Raw genomic sequence first — 19,386 nt, forward strand, 5'->3', positions numbered from 1 at the left:
GTTCTGACCTTTATTTATGTTTTGTATTTATTTAGTATGGTCAGGGCGTGAGTTGGGTGGGCAGTCTATGTTTGTTTTTCTATGTTTTGGGGCAGTTCTATGTTTTCGGCCTAGTATGGTTCTCAATCAGAGGCAGGTGTCATTAGTTGTCTCTGATTGAGAATCATACTTAGGTAGCCTGGGTTGCACTGTTTGTTTGTGGGTGATTGTCTATGTTGATGGCTTGTTTCAGCACAGGTCTCATTTTGTAGCTTCACGGTCGAATTTGGTTTATTGTTTTTGTTACTCGTTTGTATAGTGTTCAGTCTTTCTTTATTAAAGATTTTACCATGGACACTTACCACGCCGCATATTGGTCCTCTGATCCTTCTCGCCTCTCCTCTTCAGACGAAGAGGAGGACGGCCGTGACAGAATCACCCACCAACCAAGGACCAAGCGGCGTGGTAGAAAACAGCGACGACAGCAGCAGCAGCAGCAGCAGCAACAACAGCGGCCGGTATCACAGGACTCCTGGACATGGGAGGAGATACTGAACGGAGAGGGACCCTGGGCACAGGCTGGGGAATATCGCCGCCCCAAAGCAGAGCTGGAGGCAGCGAAAGCTGAGCGGCGGCGATATGAGGAGGCAGCACGGCAGTGCGACAGGTACGAGAGACAGCCCCAAAATTTTTTGGGGGGGGGGCACACGAGGGGTGGAGCTAAGCCAGGTAGCAGACCTGCGCTCACTCCTCGTGCTTATTATAAGCAGCGAGATACTGGGCAGGCACCGTGTTATGCGGTTAAGCGCACGGTGTCGCCAGTACGTGCCCATAGCCCGGTGCGCTATGGGACAGCCCCCCGAGAGTGTCATGCGAGTGCGGGCATCGAGCCAGGGCGTATGGTGCCTGCTCAGCGGGTCTGGTCGCCGGTACGCAGTTTTGGCCCAGGGTATCCTGCGCCGGCTCTGCGTGCTGTGTCTCCGGGGCGCTGGGAGGGTGCAGTGCGTCCTCTGCCTGCGCTCCGCTCGTGCCGGGCGAATGTGGGAATGGAGCCGAAGGGAGAGGTGCGTGTAGTAAGCACTAGATCTCCCGTGCTTACCCACAGCCCGGTTCAACCTGTGCCTGCACTCTGGACGGTCCGGGCTAGAGTGGTTATCCAGCCTGGGGAGGTGGTGCCAAGGTTGCGCACCAGAGCTCCAGTGCTCCCCCACAGCCCGGTCCTTCAGGTGCCTCCTCCTAACCCCAAGCCTCCTGAAGGGCTCCCCAGCCTGGTGGTACCTGTGGCAGCCCCACGCACCAGGCTGTCTCTCTGTCTCCTCCCTGCAGGTGGTCCTGTCTGTCCGGCACCGCTGCCGGAGTCTCCCGCCTGTCCGGCGCCTCTGCCGGAGTCTCCCGCCTGTCCGGCGCCTCTGCCGGAGTCTCCCGCCTGTCCGGCGCCTCTGCCGGAGTCTCCCGCCTGTCCGGCGCCTCTGCCGGAGTCTCCCGCCTGTCCGGCGCCTCTGCCGGAGCCTCCCGCCTGTCCGGCGCCTCTGCCGGAGCCTCCCGCCTGTCCGGCGCCTCTGCCGGAGCCTCCCGCCTGTCCGGCGCCTCTGCCGGAGCCTCCCGCCTGCCCGGCGCCTCTGCCGGAGCCTCCCGCCTGCCCGGCGCCTCTGCCGGAGCCTCCCGCCTGCCCGGCGCCTCTGCCGGAGCCCCCCGCCTGCCCGGCGCCGCTGCCGGAGCCCCCCGCCTGTCCGGCGCCGCTGCCGGATCCCCTCTGTCCCGAGCAGCTGCCCCTCTGTCCCGAGCAGCTGCCCCTCTGTCCCGAGCAGCTGCCCCTCTGTCCCGAGCAGCTGCCCCTCTGTCCCGAGCAGCTGCCCCTCTGTCCCGAGCAGCTGCCCCTCTGTCCCGAGCAGCTGTCCCTCTGTCCCGAGCTGCCCCTCTGTCCAGTGGGGTCATTGAGAGGGGTGGTCATGCTGAGAAAGCCACGGAGGCGGACAATAAGGCGGACTAAGACAATGATGAGGTGGGGTCCGCGTCCCGCGCCAGAGCCGCCACCGCGGACAGACGCCCACCCAGACCCTCCCCTATAGGTCAAGGTTTTGCGGCCGGAGTCCGCACCTTTGGGGGGGGGGTACTGTCACGTTCTGACCTTTATTTATGTTTTGTATTTATTTAGTATGGTCAGGGCGTGAGTTGGGTGGGCAGTCTATGTTTGTTTTTCTATGTTTTGGGGCAGTTCTATGTTTTCGGCCTAGTATGGTTCTCAATCAGAGGCAGGTGTCATTAGTTGTCTCTGATTGAGAATCATACTTAGGTAGCCTGGGTTGCACTGTTTGTTTGTGGGTGATTGTCTATGTTGATGGCTTGTTTCAGCACAGGTCTCATTTTGTAGCTTCACGGTCGAATTTGGTTTATTGTTTTTGTTACTCGTTTGTATAGTGTTCAGTCTTTCTTTATTAAAGATTTTACCATGGACACTTACCACGCCGCATATTGGTCCTCTGATCCTTCTCGCCTCTCCTCTTCAGACGAAGAGGAGGACGGCCGTGACAACAAGATAACCCTGCACACAATGAACGGGCAGGTGTTTAATGTTAATGATGCTGTTGAGCTAAGAATGGACCAAAATATTGGCATAAATGCATAGTCTTATATTGAAAGTGAAACTGTCTGCATCTTTAGAATAATTCCTGGTGTTTATACAACTGTAAATAATTCAACAGTTTTTTCTATTGTATAAACTCCGAATACTCAAGGGTGGCTTTTTCCTTTCTTGTATTTCAATAAGATGCTTTTTTAAATGTACATGTTGAAATAATACTGTACTACTGCAACCACATTGAATACTCTCTCTGTCTCCCTCCCTCTCTCTGTCTCTCAGCCTCCTACCAGGTGAAGCAGGGGACCTGTGAGGTGGTGGCCATCCACCGCTGCTGTAATAAGAACAAGATTGAGGAGCGTTCTCAGACCGTCAAGTGCTCCTGTTTCCCAGGCCAGGTCGCTGGCACAACCAGAGCCAGGCCCTCCTGTGTGGAAGGTAAACGTACATTGTGTGTGTGTGACCTGAAGAAGATCCTTGCAGGATTGATATGTTGTTGGTTTATCAATACAGGTACGTGGTGGAGCCTATGAGTGTGTGGGCTCTATTTATTTCATACCGGCCCTACAACCCCCTAAAGGATATGTGTGGGATCACACTTGACTACTGTGTGTGTACGTGTGTGTGTTTGTGTGTGTGTGTACATGTGTGCATATGGCACAGGAGGTTGGTGGCACCTTAATTGAGGAAGACGGGCTTGTGGTAACGTCTGGAACAAACATAGTGTAATGGTATCGAATACATATAACACATGGCTTCCATTTGCTCTGTTACAGCCATTATTATGAGCCGTCCTCCTCTCAGCAGCCTCCACTGGCATGTGGGTGTCATTTATTTGAATTTGCATATACATGGATGTTAGCAATGTATACCAACGTAGTCTTAGAAGCTGTTCTGACAGTATAGATCCCATCAGAGCTGTGTTTGAAGGACACTCAGCCAGACTAAGCCACTTCCTGCATGGACAGGAAGCTGGCACACACTCTAATAGTCTCACAAAGTGCTTTAGCTCTCTACCTCATGATAAAGTGGGTGTGGATTTCTCTATGGTGCAGCCTGTCCCCCATCCTGTTTATAGTAGATCATGTAACATTAAAGGCTCGGGCCACAGCAGGCTAATGCAGGTAATGGAAGATCACTCTGCAGTGTCGCCTTCCTTCTCTTATCCTCTAGAGGAATACGACAGGAGAGGGAAATATAGCACATCTGGCAGCCTCCGAAGGTTTGGCCCAAGGCCTGAAAAAAAAAACACAATTTAAAAGGGCTCATTTAATTTGGGAAAGCATTCCATTTCACATCAATTCAGGCCTTTCGACCATACAGTATGTCAGATGGTAATAGAAAAATAATTTTCTGCTCCCTCGCACCCTGTCATATCTCTAGACTCAATATTGTTGAATCAGGTTTCCACAAATAAAACCCTTAGGAAAATAGATTACGTTTCATTATAAAAAAAGATTGCGGGACAAAAGTGTGTGTTTGTGTGTGTGTATGTGAGAGAGACAGAGAGAAAGAGAGAGAGAAAGATGGAGAAATGGAGCAAGAGAGTGCAAGGCGAGGAGTTATGAAGGGGATGGTGTTGTCTTAGCGACGATAGAGAGAGAACCCAGGAGTCATTTTGATCGACCTTGCATTTTGCCTGTCTATGGCGTTGAGGGTTTCCGCTCTTGAGGGAGAGACAGAGCCTCTGAGTGTCAACTGACCCTCATCAGACAGGCCTCCCCTTCTCCCTATCCCCTGGCACATATACACACACACCCTAACTCTGTCGCACAGCCAATCCAGATGAATTAACCCCCCTCCAGTGGGAAACAGATAGTTGTCCCATATGTGAGCGGAGCGGATGAATCAAACAGAACCTGCAGGGACTGGTGAAGTAACCTCAGGCTCTAGCTTTAATGTCTCTGTTTAGCTTCTTCCATGTTTTTTTCTCTCCTGTTCTAAGAAAGAGGTTGTTCTGCGCTGGTCAGCTCAGTTCCAGTGCAGACTGAACTTCCAGTCACATAGCTGCTTCATGTCTCAGATACAGATGTGGAGACCTTGGATGGGGGCTTTTCCATTGTACTATATATGAATAACAAGCGTATAGTAATGATGGGAGATTTTTATAGTAAAGCATCTTGCAGTAAAGTTCAGTTGTTATTTGGAAATTCAGTATTTTTTTTATGACAAACTACTGTAACATTGTCAATGTTCAAGACTTGCTGAAACTATTGCATAGGGACCACGCTATGTACGGTCATGTGAATGCATTTTCACAGAGTTTCTGCTAAAGAGTGACTAAAATTTAAATGTATCCCTTTTCCCTCACCTTAAACATATGAGCTACAGTTCCTATGACTAACCAATAGAGGGCACTGTTCAACAGCCATTTGTCTTAGAAGTGCCTGCTGGTACCCAAGGCTAGTTTTCTCATGTATCTTTTATTTTTTTACCTGATAGGAAACTTAGTAAATATAAATAATATAAATATATTTTTAAGTATCTTAGATATTGGTTTAGAGCCAAAAATGTAATAAATGAGAATTCTGGAGAAAGCTGCAAAACCCTGAAAAAATACAAATATAGTACTGTACATTCAATACACAGAAATGCCTTTACCCCTCACTACATCCCACATGTCTAACCCTCCTAATATAAGAAAATGCCCTAGAGAGCTATTCCACTGCGGACATAGCTATTAAACATCATTAGAGCTGTGCGAGGCACTGTGTCCTCTCAGGCAATGGACAGAGAGAGGCTCTTTCCAGTATCCTCCATTTTGTTCTGGTTTAGTCCCTCTTGGGGTACCTCTCTATATGAGAGAGCTGCTTGGACTGAAGAGGAGCCCTGAGGACTCCAGTGTGCTGCTGTGTTTAACGCTGACCCTCGGGTGTGGTCAGGGGTCTCAGAGATAGCCCTTTGGAGAGAGCCTTCTGGGGGCCATCTGCAACACTGAATAATGCACTGTTGTGACAATTTATAAACTGAAAAATAGCCATATGCTGTAACAGTACAGTTCTTTTTTTTTATCTCTCAATCTCATTCCCTCCCTAAATGTATGTAGGCCTATATGGTTAGATAGATAATGACTGTAAAGGTGAAAAGCAGTTAAAATATGTCTTGTTTACCACAGTCACACTGTCTCCACTGGGCCTGACAGCTCAGAGTTATAAAGTACCCCAGGCAGAATGATGTCCCTACTGTCACCAGCCAGATGGCCGTCCCCTCAACTTTTAATTTAATACCAGTGATGAGTGTGGTAAGGTTTAGATGAGGGACATCTCCATTATCTGTAAAATACTGTACATCAATTTCCAACAGCTCTTCATTGCAAAGACATTCTGAAAAACCATATTATTGAGACAGGTGTGATGAGTCACAGCACCCAGTAATGGAGCACACCATTCATCACACCTCTCTCGATAAATATGCATTTTTGAAAATGTGTGGCTGTACAGAATTTTGGTCAATTTTGATCAAAAGTGTAGTTACGGCAGTTTGCCTTTGTAGGGCAGAATGTTGTGCTCCATTACCGGGTGTTGTGAAGTCTGACCTGATATCATTAAGCCAGCTTGTTCAAGACCAACGGCTGACATTTTCCTGTCTCACTGTATCAGAAATCTCACAGCTTTCTTCATCTCCTCTTTTCTTCTCTTCTTCGGTTCATCTTGAAGCACATTCCCTTCAGGCTTTATATGGGAATTACTGGAGACTGTCTTTAGCTGTGTGTTGGTTAATAAAGGTGGTGTTGGAGTTGGAAGCAGAGAGTGGAACGCCCCCTTATGACTTCCTTCTTGCTGGGCAGCTCTTAGATCCAGTTTATGGGGTTGAATTCATAATGACCAATAAGCAGAGGTCAAGAAGATCACTTCCATTTATCAGGACACACCGTGGGGATGTCCACGTGGAGAGATTGGCGGTCGGTGCCAGCGCTGGATTATACTGCATTATTATACAACATTAACCCGTGTCAAAGTCAGCTTTACCAGCGTGAGTCAATATGGGTGTAAATCAAGCCATTTCATTCTAACAGAACGGCGTGAATGGATTTAGATTGTTATCGCTGAGTTTGGCTTCCGATGGTGGAGAACTCGTCTTAAGGTGCTGTGTTTTTGAACCCTCCACCGGAGGGGGTTTAATTCACTTGTATTGGCTGTGTGACAGGGTTAGAGTTGTGTGTATGTGTTTGTGTGCGTGTGTGTGCACATATGTGTGTGTGTATGTGTGACAATGTGAGTGTAAATCTGAGCAAGTATCTACAGTACCCTTCAAGTTTGGACACACCTACTCATTCCAGGTTTTTTTTATACATATTTTTTTTTACTATTTACATTTTCTACATTGTAGAATAATAGTGAAGACATCAAAACTATGAACTAACACATATGGAATCATGTAGTAACCAAAAAACTGTTAAACACATAAAAAAACATTTTCAATTTGAGATTCTACAAAGCAGCCAGCCTTTGCGTTGATGACAGCTTTGCACACTCTTGGCATTCTCTCAACCAGCTTCATGAGGTAGTCACCTGGAATGCATTTCAAATAACAGCTGTGCCTTGTTAAAAGTAAATTTGTTGAATTTCTTTCCTTAATGCGTTTGAGACAATCAGTTGAGTTGTGACAAGGTAGGGTTGGTATACAGAAAATAGCCCTATTTGGTAAAAGACCAAGTCCATATTATGGCAAGAACAACACAAATAAGCAAAGAGAAACAACAGTCCATCATTACTTTAAGACATGAAGGTCAGTCAATGTGGAAAATGTAAGAACTTTGCAAGTTTCTTCAAGTGCAGTCACAAAAACCATCAAGCGCTATGATGAACTGGCTCTCATGAGGACCGCCATAGGAAAGGAAGACCCAGAGTTACCTCTGCTGCAGAGGATAAGTTCATTAGAGTTACCAGCCTCAGAAATTTCAGCCCCAAATAAATGCTTTACAGGGTTCAAGTAACGGACACATCTCAACATCAACTGTTCAGAGGAGACTGTGTGAATCAGGCCTACATGGTCGAGATGCGGCAAAGAAACCACTACTAAAGCATACCAAGCAGAAGAAGAGTCACGAGCAGTGGCCATTAGACCGGTGGAAATCTGTCCTTTGGTCTGGAGTCCAAATTTGAGATTTTTGCTTTCAACCGCCATGTCTTTGTGAGACGCAGAGTAGGTGAACGGATGATCTTCGCATGGAGGAGGAGGTGTGATGGTGTGGGGGTACTTTGCTGGTGACACTGTCAGTGATTTATTTAGAATTCCTAACACCTAACCTCCATGACTACCACAGCATTCTGCAGCGATATGCCATCCCCTCTGGTTTGCGCTTAGTGGGATTGTCATTTGTTTTTCAACAGGACAATGACCCAACACACCTCCAGGCTGTGTAAGGGCTATTTGACCAAGAAGGAGAGTGATAGAGTGCTGCATCAGATGACCTGGCCTTCACAATCACCCGACCTCAACCCAATTGAGATGGTCAGGAATGAGATGGACCGCAGAGTGAAGGAAAAGCAGCCAACAAGTGCTCAGCATATGTGGGAACTCCTTCAAAACTGTTGGAAAAGCATTCCAGGGGAAGCTGGTGAAGAGAATGCCAAGAGTGTGCAAAGAAAACTGTCATTAGGCAAAGAGAGGCTACTTTGAAGGATATAAAATATGATATATATTTTGATTTTTGACTTTTTTGACTTTTTTGGTTACTACAGGATTCCATATGTGTTATTTCATAGTTTTGATGTATTCACTATTATTCTACAATGTAGAAATAGTAAAAATAAAGGAAAACCCTTGATTAATAGGTGTGTTCAAACTTTTGACTGGTACTATACTTTCTATACCCGTGTGAGGAGTCATCTTTTTCTGTGTTGTATTTGCTGTTTTTGTAGCTTAAACGGTATGTTAAGTTCATCTTGGTATCTGGCAAGTCTATTATTCAGGTGTCTGTGTGTGTATGTGTCTGTGTGTGTGTGTGTGTGTGTGTATTTGTCTGCATGCTTGGTGCGTGTGGGGCACTTGAACACAGATAGGTTTTTACTTAATCATTTCTGAAAGAGATGGATGCCCCTTTTCTGCTATGACTGTACAGAGAGTCCAGTGAATGGAACGACTCGTACGCCACAGGGGCTTCTGCTGCTGAATCCTATTTTGGAAGTCAGCCAGTTGTCTCACCCTTTCTGTCCTCCCCTGTTGAGTGGAGCAAATTAAATCCATGCCCTCCGTGTGTGTGTGCATGTGTGTCCGTGTGTGTTTGAGCAAGCAGGTTCTCCAGATAGCCTTTAAATGATGTGTAAGGACGTAGAACCATTAGTGTTAAGCTTTTACGTCCAACATGTATAGTGCCTCCCACATGCATGCACTGCTCATATACAGTACACATGGGGACTGCTCATATACAGTACACATGGGGACTGCTCATATACAGTACACATGGGGATTGTTCATATACAGTACACATGGGGACTGCTCAAATACAGTACACATGGGGACTGCTCATATACAGTACACATGGGGACTGCTCTCATATACAGTACACATGGGGACTGCTCATATACAGTACACATGGGGACTGCTCATATACAGTACACATGGGGACTGCTCATATACAGTACACATGGGGACTGCTCATATACAGTACACATGGGGACTGCTCATATATAGTACACATGGGGACTGCTCATATATAGTACACATGGGGACTGCTCATATACAGCACACATGGGGACTGCTCACATACAGTACACATGGGGATTGTTCATATACAGTACACATGGGGACTGCTCATATACAGTACACATGGGGACTGCTCATATACAGTACACAAGGGGACTGCTCATAAACAGTACACATGGGGACTGTTCATATACAGTACACATGGGGAATGCCGGTATAAATTAGCTGTCAGCTACATCTGGTGCAACACATCACTTCTCATATTCTGAGACTTATGATTTGTTGTACATTGTTCCTACCAAATAAACGTAATAGACAAATAAAACATGTGAACCCCCTGTCCTCCCACAAAAATGCACGCACACACACACACACACACACACACACACACACACACACACATCTACCCCCTGCCGCCACATACTCCCCAGAATCTATGATGATTTATACACATGCATAATATCACATAGTTGTATTCACAGTGAGTTCAACCCCAGCCTTTGTTAAGTACTATTTGATGAACACTCTAAAAGCCTCATGCTTGGTTGCGTTTTGTATTTTGCCTTTGTTGTCCAATGGGAGCTAAATTAGTCATTGTAGCCCACAAAAAAATACATACAGTAATCTGACTTGTCTGCTGTTATGTTTACAAGATATGTAGGGAGAGGTTGCATAACTCTAATTGAAGTTGAATTCTAAATTATCTATTGCTATTCGTATTTTTACATTACTCAGGTCACGTAACCTACATTAGCGTTGAATGTAACAGAATCATAATATATTATGTCATGTTTTGTTTGTGGTGAAAACGAATTATCACGCATTAGACCTGGAACACAGACGGAAACAGACCTGCCCGCAGCAGATGGGCCACTGTTTTTCATCCATTCTTTCACCAATAAAGACCTTTTAGCAGCTAGCAGACAGGAATGAGACAGCCTATATGACTGTGTGTGTGTGTGTGTGTGTGTGTGTGTGTGTGTGCGTACCTGCAGAGATCAATGTTTTGTGGGACACTCATTTTGTGGCTGTTAACATGTTGTTAGCACAGTATAACACAAACACATATAAGTTAGGATAGTTTACTCTACGTTGCCATGGGTGATACTTCCCACAGTGCAGGACTTTCCGTAGGAGAACAGAAAAGAGCAGCTGCAGTTTCATCTTTGTCCACATGATGTCAGAAACATTTCAACACCAACGGTAGCAGGATTCATGGAAACAAAAAGGAACAAAGGAAAACTGTGGTACCATCCAGTTCCGGGTGCTAACGTACACACATACACACACACACACACACACACACACACACACACACACAAACACAAACACAAACACAAACACAAACACAAACACACACACACACACACTTAACCTGATGTTTTGACAGGCAGTGAATTCAAAGATGGATTGAATCTGCTGTGACCTGTGACGTGTCAGTGTTGTGGTGGATGGACATCATCTCTGTCTAATCCTCTAGCTAGCCTTTAGGCATGGCTCCCCCACATACCCTGTTTAGAATCACCCCCTGAGACTAGCAACACAGCCAGGGATTTGGGAAGACAACACTAATTTGCTCCCTATCATGGCATTCACAGAAGTCTCCATTAACAATATCATTTGATTTACTTAATAACAACTGCTCTCAACAGACATACTGAGACTTCTTGAAAAGGTCTAGACTCATTTCTGAGTGAAGCGTCAGCAGTCAGTTGTTTAAATGACACGTGGAGTATGGCTTCTGGATGGTAACTAGCTATAGTAGTCAGATGTTTAATGGCACGTTTAGTATGGCTTCTAAATCAAATCAAATGTCTTTATATAGCCCTTCTTACATCAGCTGATATATCAAAGTGCTGTACAGAAACGCAGCCTAAAACCCCAAACAGCAAGCAATGCAGGTGTAGAAGCACAGTGGCTAGGAAAAACTACCCAGACAGGACAAAACCTAGTAAGAAACCTAGAGAGGAACCAGGCTATGAGGGGTGGCCAGTCCTCTTCTGGCTGTGCCGGGTGGAGATTATAACAGAACATGGCCAAGATGTTCAAATGTTCATAAATTACTAGCATGGTCAAATAATAATAATCACAGTAGTTGTCGAGGGTGCAACAAGTCAGCACCTCAGGAGTAAATGTCAGTTGGCTTTTCATAGCCAATCATTGAGAGTATCTCTACCGCTCCTGCTGTCTCTAGAGAGTTGAAAACAGCAGGTCTGGGACAGGTAGCACGTCCTGTGAACAGGTTAGGGTTACATAGCCGCAGGCAGAACAGTTAAAACTGGAGCAGCAGCATGGCCAGGTGGACTGGGGACAGCAAGGAGTCATCATGCCAGGTAGTCCTGAGGCATGGTCCTAGGGCTCAGGTCCTCCGAGAGAGAGAAAGAAAAAAAGAGAGAAAGAGAGAATTAGAGAGAGCATACTTAAATTCACACAGGACACTGGATAAGGAGAAATACTCCAGATATAACAGAATGAACCTAGCCCCCTGACACATAAACTACTGCAGCATAAATACTGGAGGCTGAGACAGAAGGGGTCAGGAGACATTCTGGCCCCATTCGATGATACCCCCGGACAGGGCCAAACAGGCAGGATATGACTCCACCCACTTTGCCAATGTACAGCCCCCACACCACTAGAGGGATATCTTCAACCACCAACTTACCATCTTGAGACAAGGCCGAGTGTAGCCCACAAAGATCTCCGCCACGGCACAACCCAAGGGGGGGCGCCAACCCAGACTCAACCCACTCTAGATGGTAAATAGCTACAGTAGCGACACACTGCTCTGCTCTCTGTGAATTAATGGTGGTAATTCTGTCGATAGACTATCAGACTAATCACTGACTGCTGACGGAGAGAGATGGATCTCAGTTATACCCATCTGTCTCTGGGAGAAGAGATTCTGAGAAATGTGGTTCTTATTTCCAGGCATAGATCCCAAACTAAGTTGCTTTACTGGCATACATCCCTGACATGATACATGGATGAGTAAGTGCAGTGCACCTTACATGGTAGCCTATGAACCGAAAGGTTATCTGACCCTGCTTGTCATCTACAGTATGAACATTAGAACACCTTGAAAAACAATCTAGCCTTTAATGGCCTTGTACTCTTATCATGTCTACTGGGCTCAACCAGAAGAAGACTGGCCACCCCTCAAAGCCCGATTCCTCTCTAGGTTTCTTCCTAGGTTCCTGTCTTTCTAGGGAGTTTTTTCTAGCCACTGTGCTTCTACTTCATCTGCATGGCTTGATCTTCTGGGTTTTAGGCTGGGTTTCTGTATAAGCACTTTGTGACAACTGCTGATGTAAAACAGGCTATATAAATACTTGACTAGTCCATGTCGGCACCTCTCAGGAATTCCCTTTATTACCGTAGTTCATCAGCGCTCCTCTAGGTATTCTGTTGTTGCTATCCATCCAACAGCCCTTGGCCATGCCATGACATCATAAGCTATTAGCCACTCCCGTCCATTCTGCAGAATGACAGGCAGGTCTGCGATGTCACAGACTCCCGGCCCACTCCGTAGAACGTGAGATGAAGTCTCTGAGAACTCCAACTCTAATGGCTCTTCTTCAGGCCATGCTCATTAGCTCTAAATAACATGGTGGTAGCGTAAAGCACCACGGCAGACACCATAATGGCAACATTAACGACCATTACACAGCCATTGGTTTTTAGAACCCTTTACTGCCACTGAGCTCGTGCATCATAACAGCATGTTCTCTGGAGTGCCCTGCCAGGCTAAGCGTAATTTATTAAGGGGACTCTTAGTCTTCGTAAATGGTGTCATCCTCTCTCCCTTGTTTATGCTCTCTCTGTTTCTCTTTTTCTCTCTCTCTCTGCGTCTATCTCTTCCTCTCTTTCACCCTCAATGTCTCTCTCTCTCACTCACGCTCTCTCTTTTGTTCTCTCTCTTTCTTTCTGTGCATTCATTCACTCCCTCACTCATTGGAAAGAAGCAGTCTTGGTGAACTCCTCCAGTCATCTCTATCTCTCTCAGTCGGGGGTTCTTACACGACGCTTGAGAGGATTTGCTCGTGTTCTTTTGCATAATTCCATTTAAAACCCATTTTGCTGCAGATTTCACCCCTTCTCTTCCATTTCTGAGGAACAATCGACTGTAAAACAGGACTCGATGGGAGACTCCCTCTAAACCACAATCATTTGCCTCTTTTAATTGATTGGCCTATCAAAGCTGGATACGTAGTCGAGAGTACACACCATGACTTCCCCATCCCAGTAGTGAAGAAGGAAGAATAGATGGATAGAGACAAATCTTCCCGCCTGGTTTTGGCCGCCTAGCCGTGGATCACTGACTGTGATGGATCACTGACTGGCCTGGAAGGGTGGACAGTACAAGGCAGAGCAGTATGAGTGGACAATCAGAGTGAGAGGAAAAGGTTCTGTGTCAGTGCCTATTGGGCTGATATTTATTGTTAAAGGAGACGTTCATATTTTTTTCCTACCAAATCCAAATTGATTTCACTTGGTTTTGAGAAACGTACCCCAACCAGCGATAGACTTCCTCATGCTCGTTCTGCAGTACCAGGAAGGGATAAAACATGAACAAGAGCAACAAAAACACCCAAATATGTCCTTTTAGAAATGGCAACGCTCTCAGTATAGTAATGCAGGTCTTTAGATGTTGTACACATGAAATTGTGTCATTCCGAACTTTATCCGTTATGGTACATTCTATCTTGCTCGATTCGAGCAGTTTCCCCTATCCATCTGTGATACATCTCAGCGTGCCTGCTGAGATGTAGGGAAAAGTATGACTTGAGTTGCACAAAATGGAATATAACGCTGTGGATAAAGGTCGGAATGACACAATTTCACGTGTACAACGTCTAACAACCTGCAGCACTATACTGAGAGCGTTGCCAGTTCTAAAAGGACGAATTTGGGTGTTTAATTTTTATTTTTTTTATAGCTTTTGCTCTTGTTTTATCCACACCCTGGAACTTCTCCTTAACATCCAACATGTCATACACATACTGTTCTTTTGGTGGAAAGACACATCTGTTTGTTTGTCTATGAACGTTGTTGGAACTGTGTGTGTGTGTGTGTGTTTGCTTCATTGTATTTGAGAAGTGATTGAATGTCATGTTACTTTTGTCTGATCTGACATCATACCAATGAAATAGATCATCTTTAACTATGTCTTGAACAGACACCTTTCATTTTATATTGAAGTATTTCATGGTTGTAATTGGTACACACCAGGTGATACTGATGTGACACGCACAAGCCTAGGTAAATACTATATCTGATTCTTGATTCAAATACCATCTTTTATGCATAGATTCCTGCCAAACATAGTGGGCCCCCCAATAAATGCAGACTTGGCATTGAAAGGTTTCCATTTCACAATGTTCACTAAATAAGATTTTATAATAGAATGATGCTATATCAATGGGTAGAAACATGCTGATTGTGGCTGAGCCAATCTACTCCTACTTGCAGATTACTCTCCCCTCTATAGAATCTATTCCCTCCATACTAACCATGGCAGTTTGCTTCTGCACATTGCTCTGCCCTGTACTGTCCACCTTCTCAGTATCAGGTCTCAGGTGCTCTCTCTCTACCCTCTTCTCCAGCCTCCATCGTGATTCAGAAGTGGTGGTGTCAGATGAACCCCTGCATGGAGGGAGAGGAATGTAAGGTGCTCCCTGACCTCACCGGCTGGTCCTGCAACACTGGAAACAAAGTCAAAACCACCAAGGTGAGAGGACAGGGCCCTTTTCCATCCTCTGTGTGAGTGTGTGTGTGTGTGTGTGTGTGTGTGTGTGTGTGTGCGCGCGCGTGTGTGTGTGTGTGTGTGTGTGTGTGTGTGTGTGTGTGTGTGTGTGTGTGTGTGTGTGTGTGTGTGTGTGTGTGTGTGTGTGTGTGTGTGTGTGTGTGTGTGTGTGTGTGTGTGTGTGTGTGTGTGTGTGTGAGAGAGAGAGAGAATAGTGGGAGAGAGAGATGTTCCTTGGCTTGACACTATTTTTTCCTTTGGTGATACTGAAGAATACTTGAGCTTCTATGATTATTAATTAGCAATTAAATCAATACAGTCTTTGATAATGACAAAATAATATACTTTCATGAATCAATATGCAATCTGAAAACATCAACAAAAGAAAGTATCCTATCAGTATTTACAGCAGAATGTGTCCAATGATGAACCCATGAAGTCCACACAGTACTTAGGAAAAGCTTGAGGAACCCATGAAGTCCACACAGTACTTAGGAAAAACTTGAGGAACCCATGAAGTCCACACTGTACTTAGGAAAAGCTTGAGGAACCCATGAAGTCCACACAGTACTTAGGAAAAGCTTGATGAACCCATGAAGTCCACACAGTACTTAGGAAAAGCTTGAGGAACCCATGAAGTCCACACAGTACTTAGGAAAAGCTTGAGGAACCCATGAAGTCCACACAGTACTTAGGAAAAGCTTGAGGAACCCATGAAGTCCACACAGTACTTAGGAAAAACTTGAGGAACCCATGAAGTCCACACAGTACTTAGGAAAAGCTTGAGGAACCCATGAAGTCCACACAGTACTTAGGAAAAGCTTGAGGAACCCATGAAGTCCACACAGTACTTAGGAAAAGCTTGAGGAACCCAAGAGGTCCACACAGTACTTAGGAAAAGCTTGAGGAACCCAAGAGGTCCACACAGTACTTAGGAAAAGCTTGAGGAACCCAAGAGGTCCACACAGTACTTAGGAAAAGCTTGAGGAACCCATGAGGTCCACACAGTACTTAGGAAAAGCCTGCTATTTCTATCACATTCTCCAGCTTGAGTAACGTTTGATGTCAATTGTATTGACAACCTTTCTCCCATACAGCATCTTGTCTCAATTAAAGTCTTGTAAAACACACTTTTAAGATGAGGAAGCTTACACTTGTTTTCATATTTTAGAAGTTTAGGTACAGTAGTGTATTAGGATAATCCTCTAAATACAGGATAGTTTGGTCAGAAAGAGCCAATAAAGCCCCAATGTATGTGACATAAATGGGAAGTCCATGGAAGAAAAGAGCCAATTGTCTGTGGAGCCCCAAGTGAGCAATGTTTGCAAAGATCTGAAAAGAGGGATGGAAAATGCATGTCATGGAAAAAACAAAGCTGCACATAATGTATGTACAGACTGTAACAGTAAACCAGACAATCAGAATGCTAATCATTGTTGTTTATATGAGATAAATATATTTAAATGAAAGCCCTTCACATCCGTTCTACAGTAATATTTTGATGTGTGGAAGTTATTTGCAGGACCAACTGATGGACGGGGGTGTGGGTGTGTGTATTGTGGGATGGTGCAGTTGTGGTTTACTCACAGGTGAAATATAAAAAGAAGAACAGTTGTAAGGAGCACACAGGCACTGTAAGAGTAATTACTCAGAGAGACGGAATAACAGCAGAACATCTGTCACATTCATTAGAAAGCATTATGGCTAGGGGATCCATGGAGGCTTTCAATTTAAGTCCTAATTATATTGGTGAGGGGGATATACGGGAGGATGAATGGCCGCTAAGAGACTGCCGTTAGAATGAATAACCCTGGGTCTCTGAACAACTGAAAGACTGATATGTGAAGTCATCACCATCCTCTATCGCTTTTTCTCTCCCTCTTTGACTGTCTAGCTAATCAGCTGTTGAGGGAGGGTGAGGGAGCGAGGGGGAACCGTGCCTCATCAACGGACATGAATTCTGCATTTGCTCAGTGTGGAACAGGAGCACAGCTATTAGGAGACGTGGTGGCAGATGTCTCAGGAGATTGCTGCAACGAAACCGACTCCACGGCAACTGTTCCTTCCAGCGTCTCGTTCCCTCTCCCCATCTCCCGCTATCTGTGACCTTCTTTCTGTCCCTCTCTATCTATCTCCGTGTTCGATGTGAATGTGTCACGCAAACTCTCTTTCTTTGTCTGTCTGTCTGTCTCTCACTCCCACGTTGCAGGGGTATAGATGCCTGATGGCCCTGTAGAATCACTAACACAGTGGAGAAACAGGTTCATAGACATCAGTTCCCTCTACCATCATTGGAGGGGGGCTGCGGGAGGTTTTATTTCGTAGATGTGCACGCTGTGTCATTTGCTAAGTCCCTCAAAGATAATTGTATGTTTCTGTGTCACTGGTTCAACTCGCTGATCTTCTGTTCTTTGCTTTCTCTTTCATAGGTCACACGATAGCAAGAGAATCACTGAGCAGCGACCATCACCAAGTCTCTCTACCGTTAACTCCATATGTAAAGAAAGGACGGCACTCATATCTGAGACACTTAGACTGCCGACTGACGGAAGACTGTAAGTCATCTCATAATACCAAGCTGTGACAAAAACTACAGAACATATTTAAAAAAAACACTCTCTGATGGACCGAGACACCGAGATACAGTGTCAAATGTAATGCCCAAAACTGCTATGGACTATAGACTTCATAGAAACAAAGGGTGTATACTTTTATGGACGATAAAGACTCCGTCTGAATACTTTTGAGGAGCATCTGAAGTCATTCGCCTGTTAATAAACAAATAGGGAGATCCAAAGAGGTGGTTTTGACCAGTGGCCCGAGGAGGAAGTGTAATCGATGGCTGTTTTGACGAAGCATTTGTGGATGTGTTGGCACCAGAGCCGCAGACAGTGTGTCAGTGTGTGTTTCTATGGCTCTTGGACTGGATCCTGAACTACTCTGATTATAGAATGGAGTGTCGCTGCTCTATCAGGAGGACTTTCTATTCCTGAGGGGAGGAATACGTCACTCGTGAATCGCAAATTATTGTCAAATTACTCGTGGGTCAACTCATTACCATGGAGATGTTTCGATTAATTTAACAGTTCTAATTAGGGTTGCTAAGAAGGATCATAACAACATATAAAAAATGTAATGTAAGATCTTTGCACTAGTAGAAGACCGTTTTAGGAATGTTTTGTTTTTCTAGTTATTTCTCGTCTTTTGCTGGTGATGTCACATTAAATGAAAGAGAGGAAGATATTTTTAAAGAGTTTTGCCTCTGATGCTGTAGAGATGACACAGCCCTTCTCTCTGGTATAGTTGCAGGTTATTACAAGTTATTCCATGGCTCAGACTAAAGGTATAGTTCCCTTTGAACATATTTAACTATATACTCCGATTCATTGATAACAAGCAAGTAATCTGGACATCATTTGGTCGGTCACTGACTCTCTAGACCTACAGGTTACTTTCTAGTTTTCCATAAAATAAGGTAAATGTGTCATTTGTGGGAACTAATCCTTTAAAGAGTATTAAATGCTGCTTGTCACTAACTGTGGACTGTCCAGAAAGCTGAAAGTCGATCCCTGTGACATCTCTTATGTAAACTGTAAAATAGAGCGCCCATAAACCATTAAAACATGGTTCTGCTTGTGTCGTGTTTCAGTTTGACAAGGAAATAACATGTTTTTAATCTCTAACTAATCCTTCTCTCCATCCATTTTTTTAAACAATATTTTTGGTAATGCTCTATTTTTACAGGCTGCTGTTCGCTTGCATTTTCATCTAAAATGTTTTCCCTCTCCTTCGATCTTCTCATACCCCCCCCATCTCTTTCTCTGCATCTCTCCCTCTCTCACTTTTTGGTCAGACACGGGGCCAGGCCTGTGATGGCTGCCTTTCTCAGAGTGAGAGGAGAGGCCCTTCAGACTGGCTGCTTTGAGAGCTATGATAAATCTATTTGAGCTGTTGCGTTTCCAGTGCTGAGCCATGGGCCAGAGGGAGCTGGGGACAGGAGGGCTAGTGGCAGCTCCACTCTCTCATTACACAGGCCTGGATCGCACTAGCCCTCTCCCGGGACCACTGACTTGTATTTTTAGGTTCTACTGTATAAGGGGCCTTATTGTCACAATGCCACACTCCGTCCCTCCTCTCTCAACTCCAATGGTACATTTAAATTTCACACGTGTGCCTGCAGACACACACACACACACAGAGAAAAACATATTGTACTAAAACACAATTTGAAGAGAGTGTAGATTGTTTGTACTCTTAATGTCTTGTGTTTGCTGTGCAAAATTAAGCCAGAGAATGCCTCTCTTTCTCTCCCTCCTCCCCCTCATTCTCTCTCTCTTCCTTTCCTCATCTTCTTGCTCTCTGGAGGGATGTTTACTGGGCTGTGGGCTGTAGAAGAGCCAGGTGTCTGGATCCGTCCTACACGGCTCTCTGCAGC

At 45.2% G+C, this 19,386-nt stretch overlaps 1 protein-coding gene across 2 annotated transcripts in view; it reads left to right on the forward strand.

The window, feature by feature from the left end:
- tafa4b (TAFA chemokine like family member 4b) overlaps nucleotides 1-18,585 on the forward strand; it is a 48,405-nt gene extending 29,820 nt beyond the window's left edge. The window contains exons 4-6 of one of the 2 annotated variants that reach the window (XM_036983443.1): nucleotides 2,840-2,995; nucleotides 14,812-14,936; nucleotides 16,846-18,585. In XM_036983443.1, the coding sequence (XP_036839338.1) occupies nucleotides 2,840-2,995; nucleotides 14,812-14,936; nucleotides 16,846-16,860 (296 nt within the window). In that variant the 3' untranslated portion in view covers nucleotides 16,861-18,585. The remainder of the gene's footprint in view (nucleotides 1-2,839; nucleotides 2,996-14,811; nucleotides 14,937-16,845) is intronic. The other variant, XM_036983444.1, reaches the window with a different exon arrangement.
- The last annotated feature ends 801 nt before the right edge of the window (nucleotides 18,586-19,386 follow it).

This window comes from Oncorhynchus mykiss, chromosome 7, assembly GCF_013265735.2.
Source record: "Oncorhynchus mykiss isolate Arlee chromosome 7, USDA_OmykA_1.1, whole genome shotgun sequence".
NCBI lineage: Eukaryota > Metazoa > Chordata > Actinopteri > Salmoniformes > Salmonidae > Oncorhynchus > Oncorhynchus mykiss.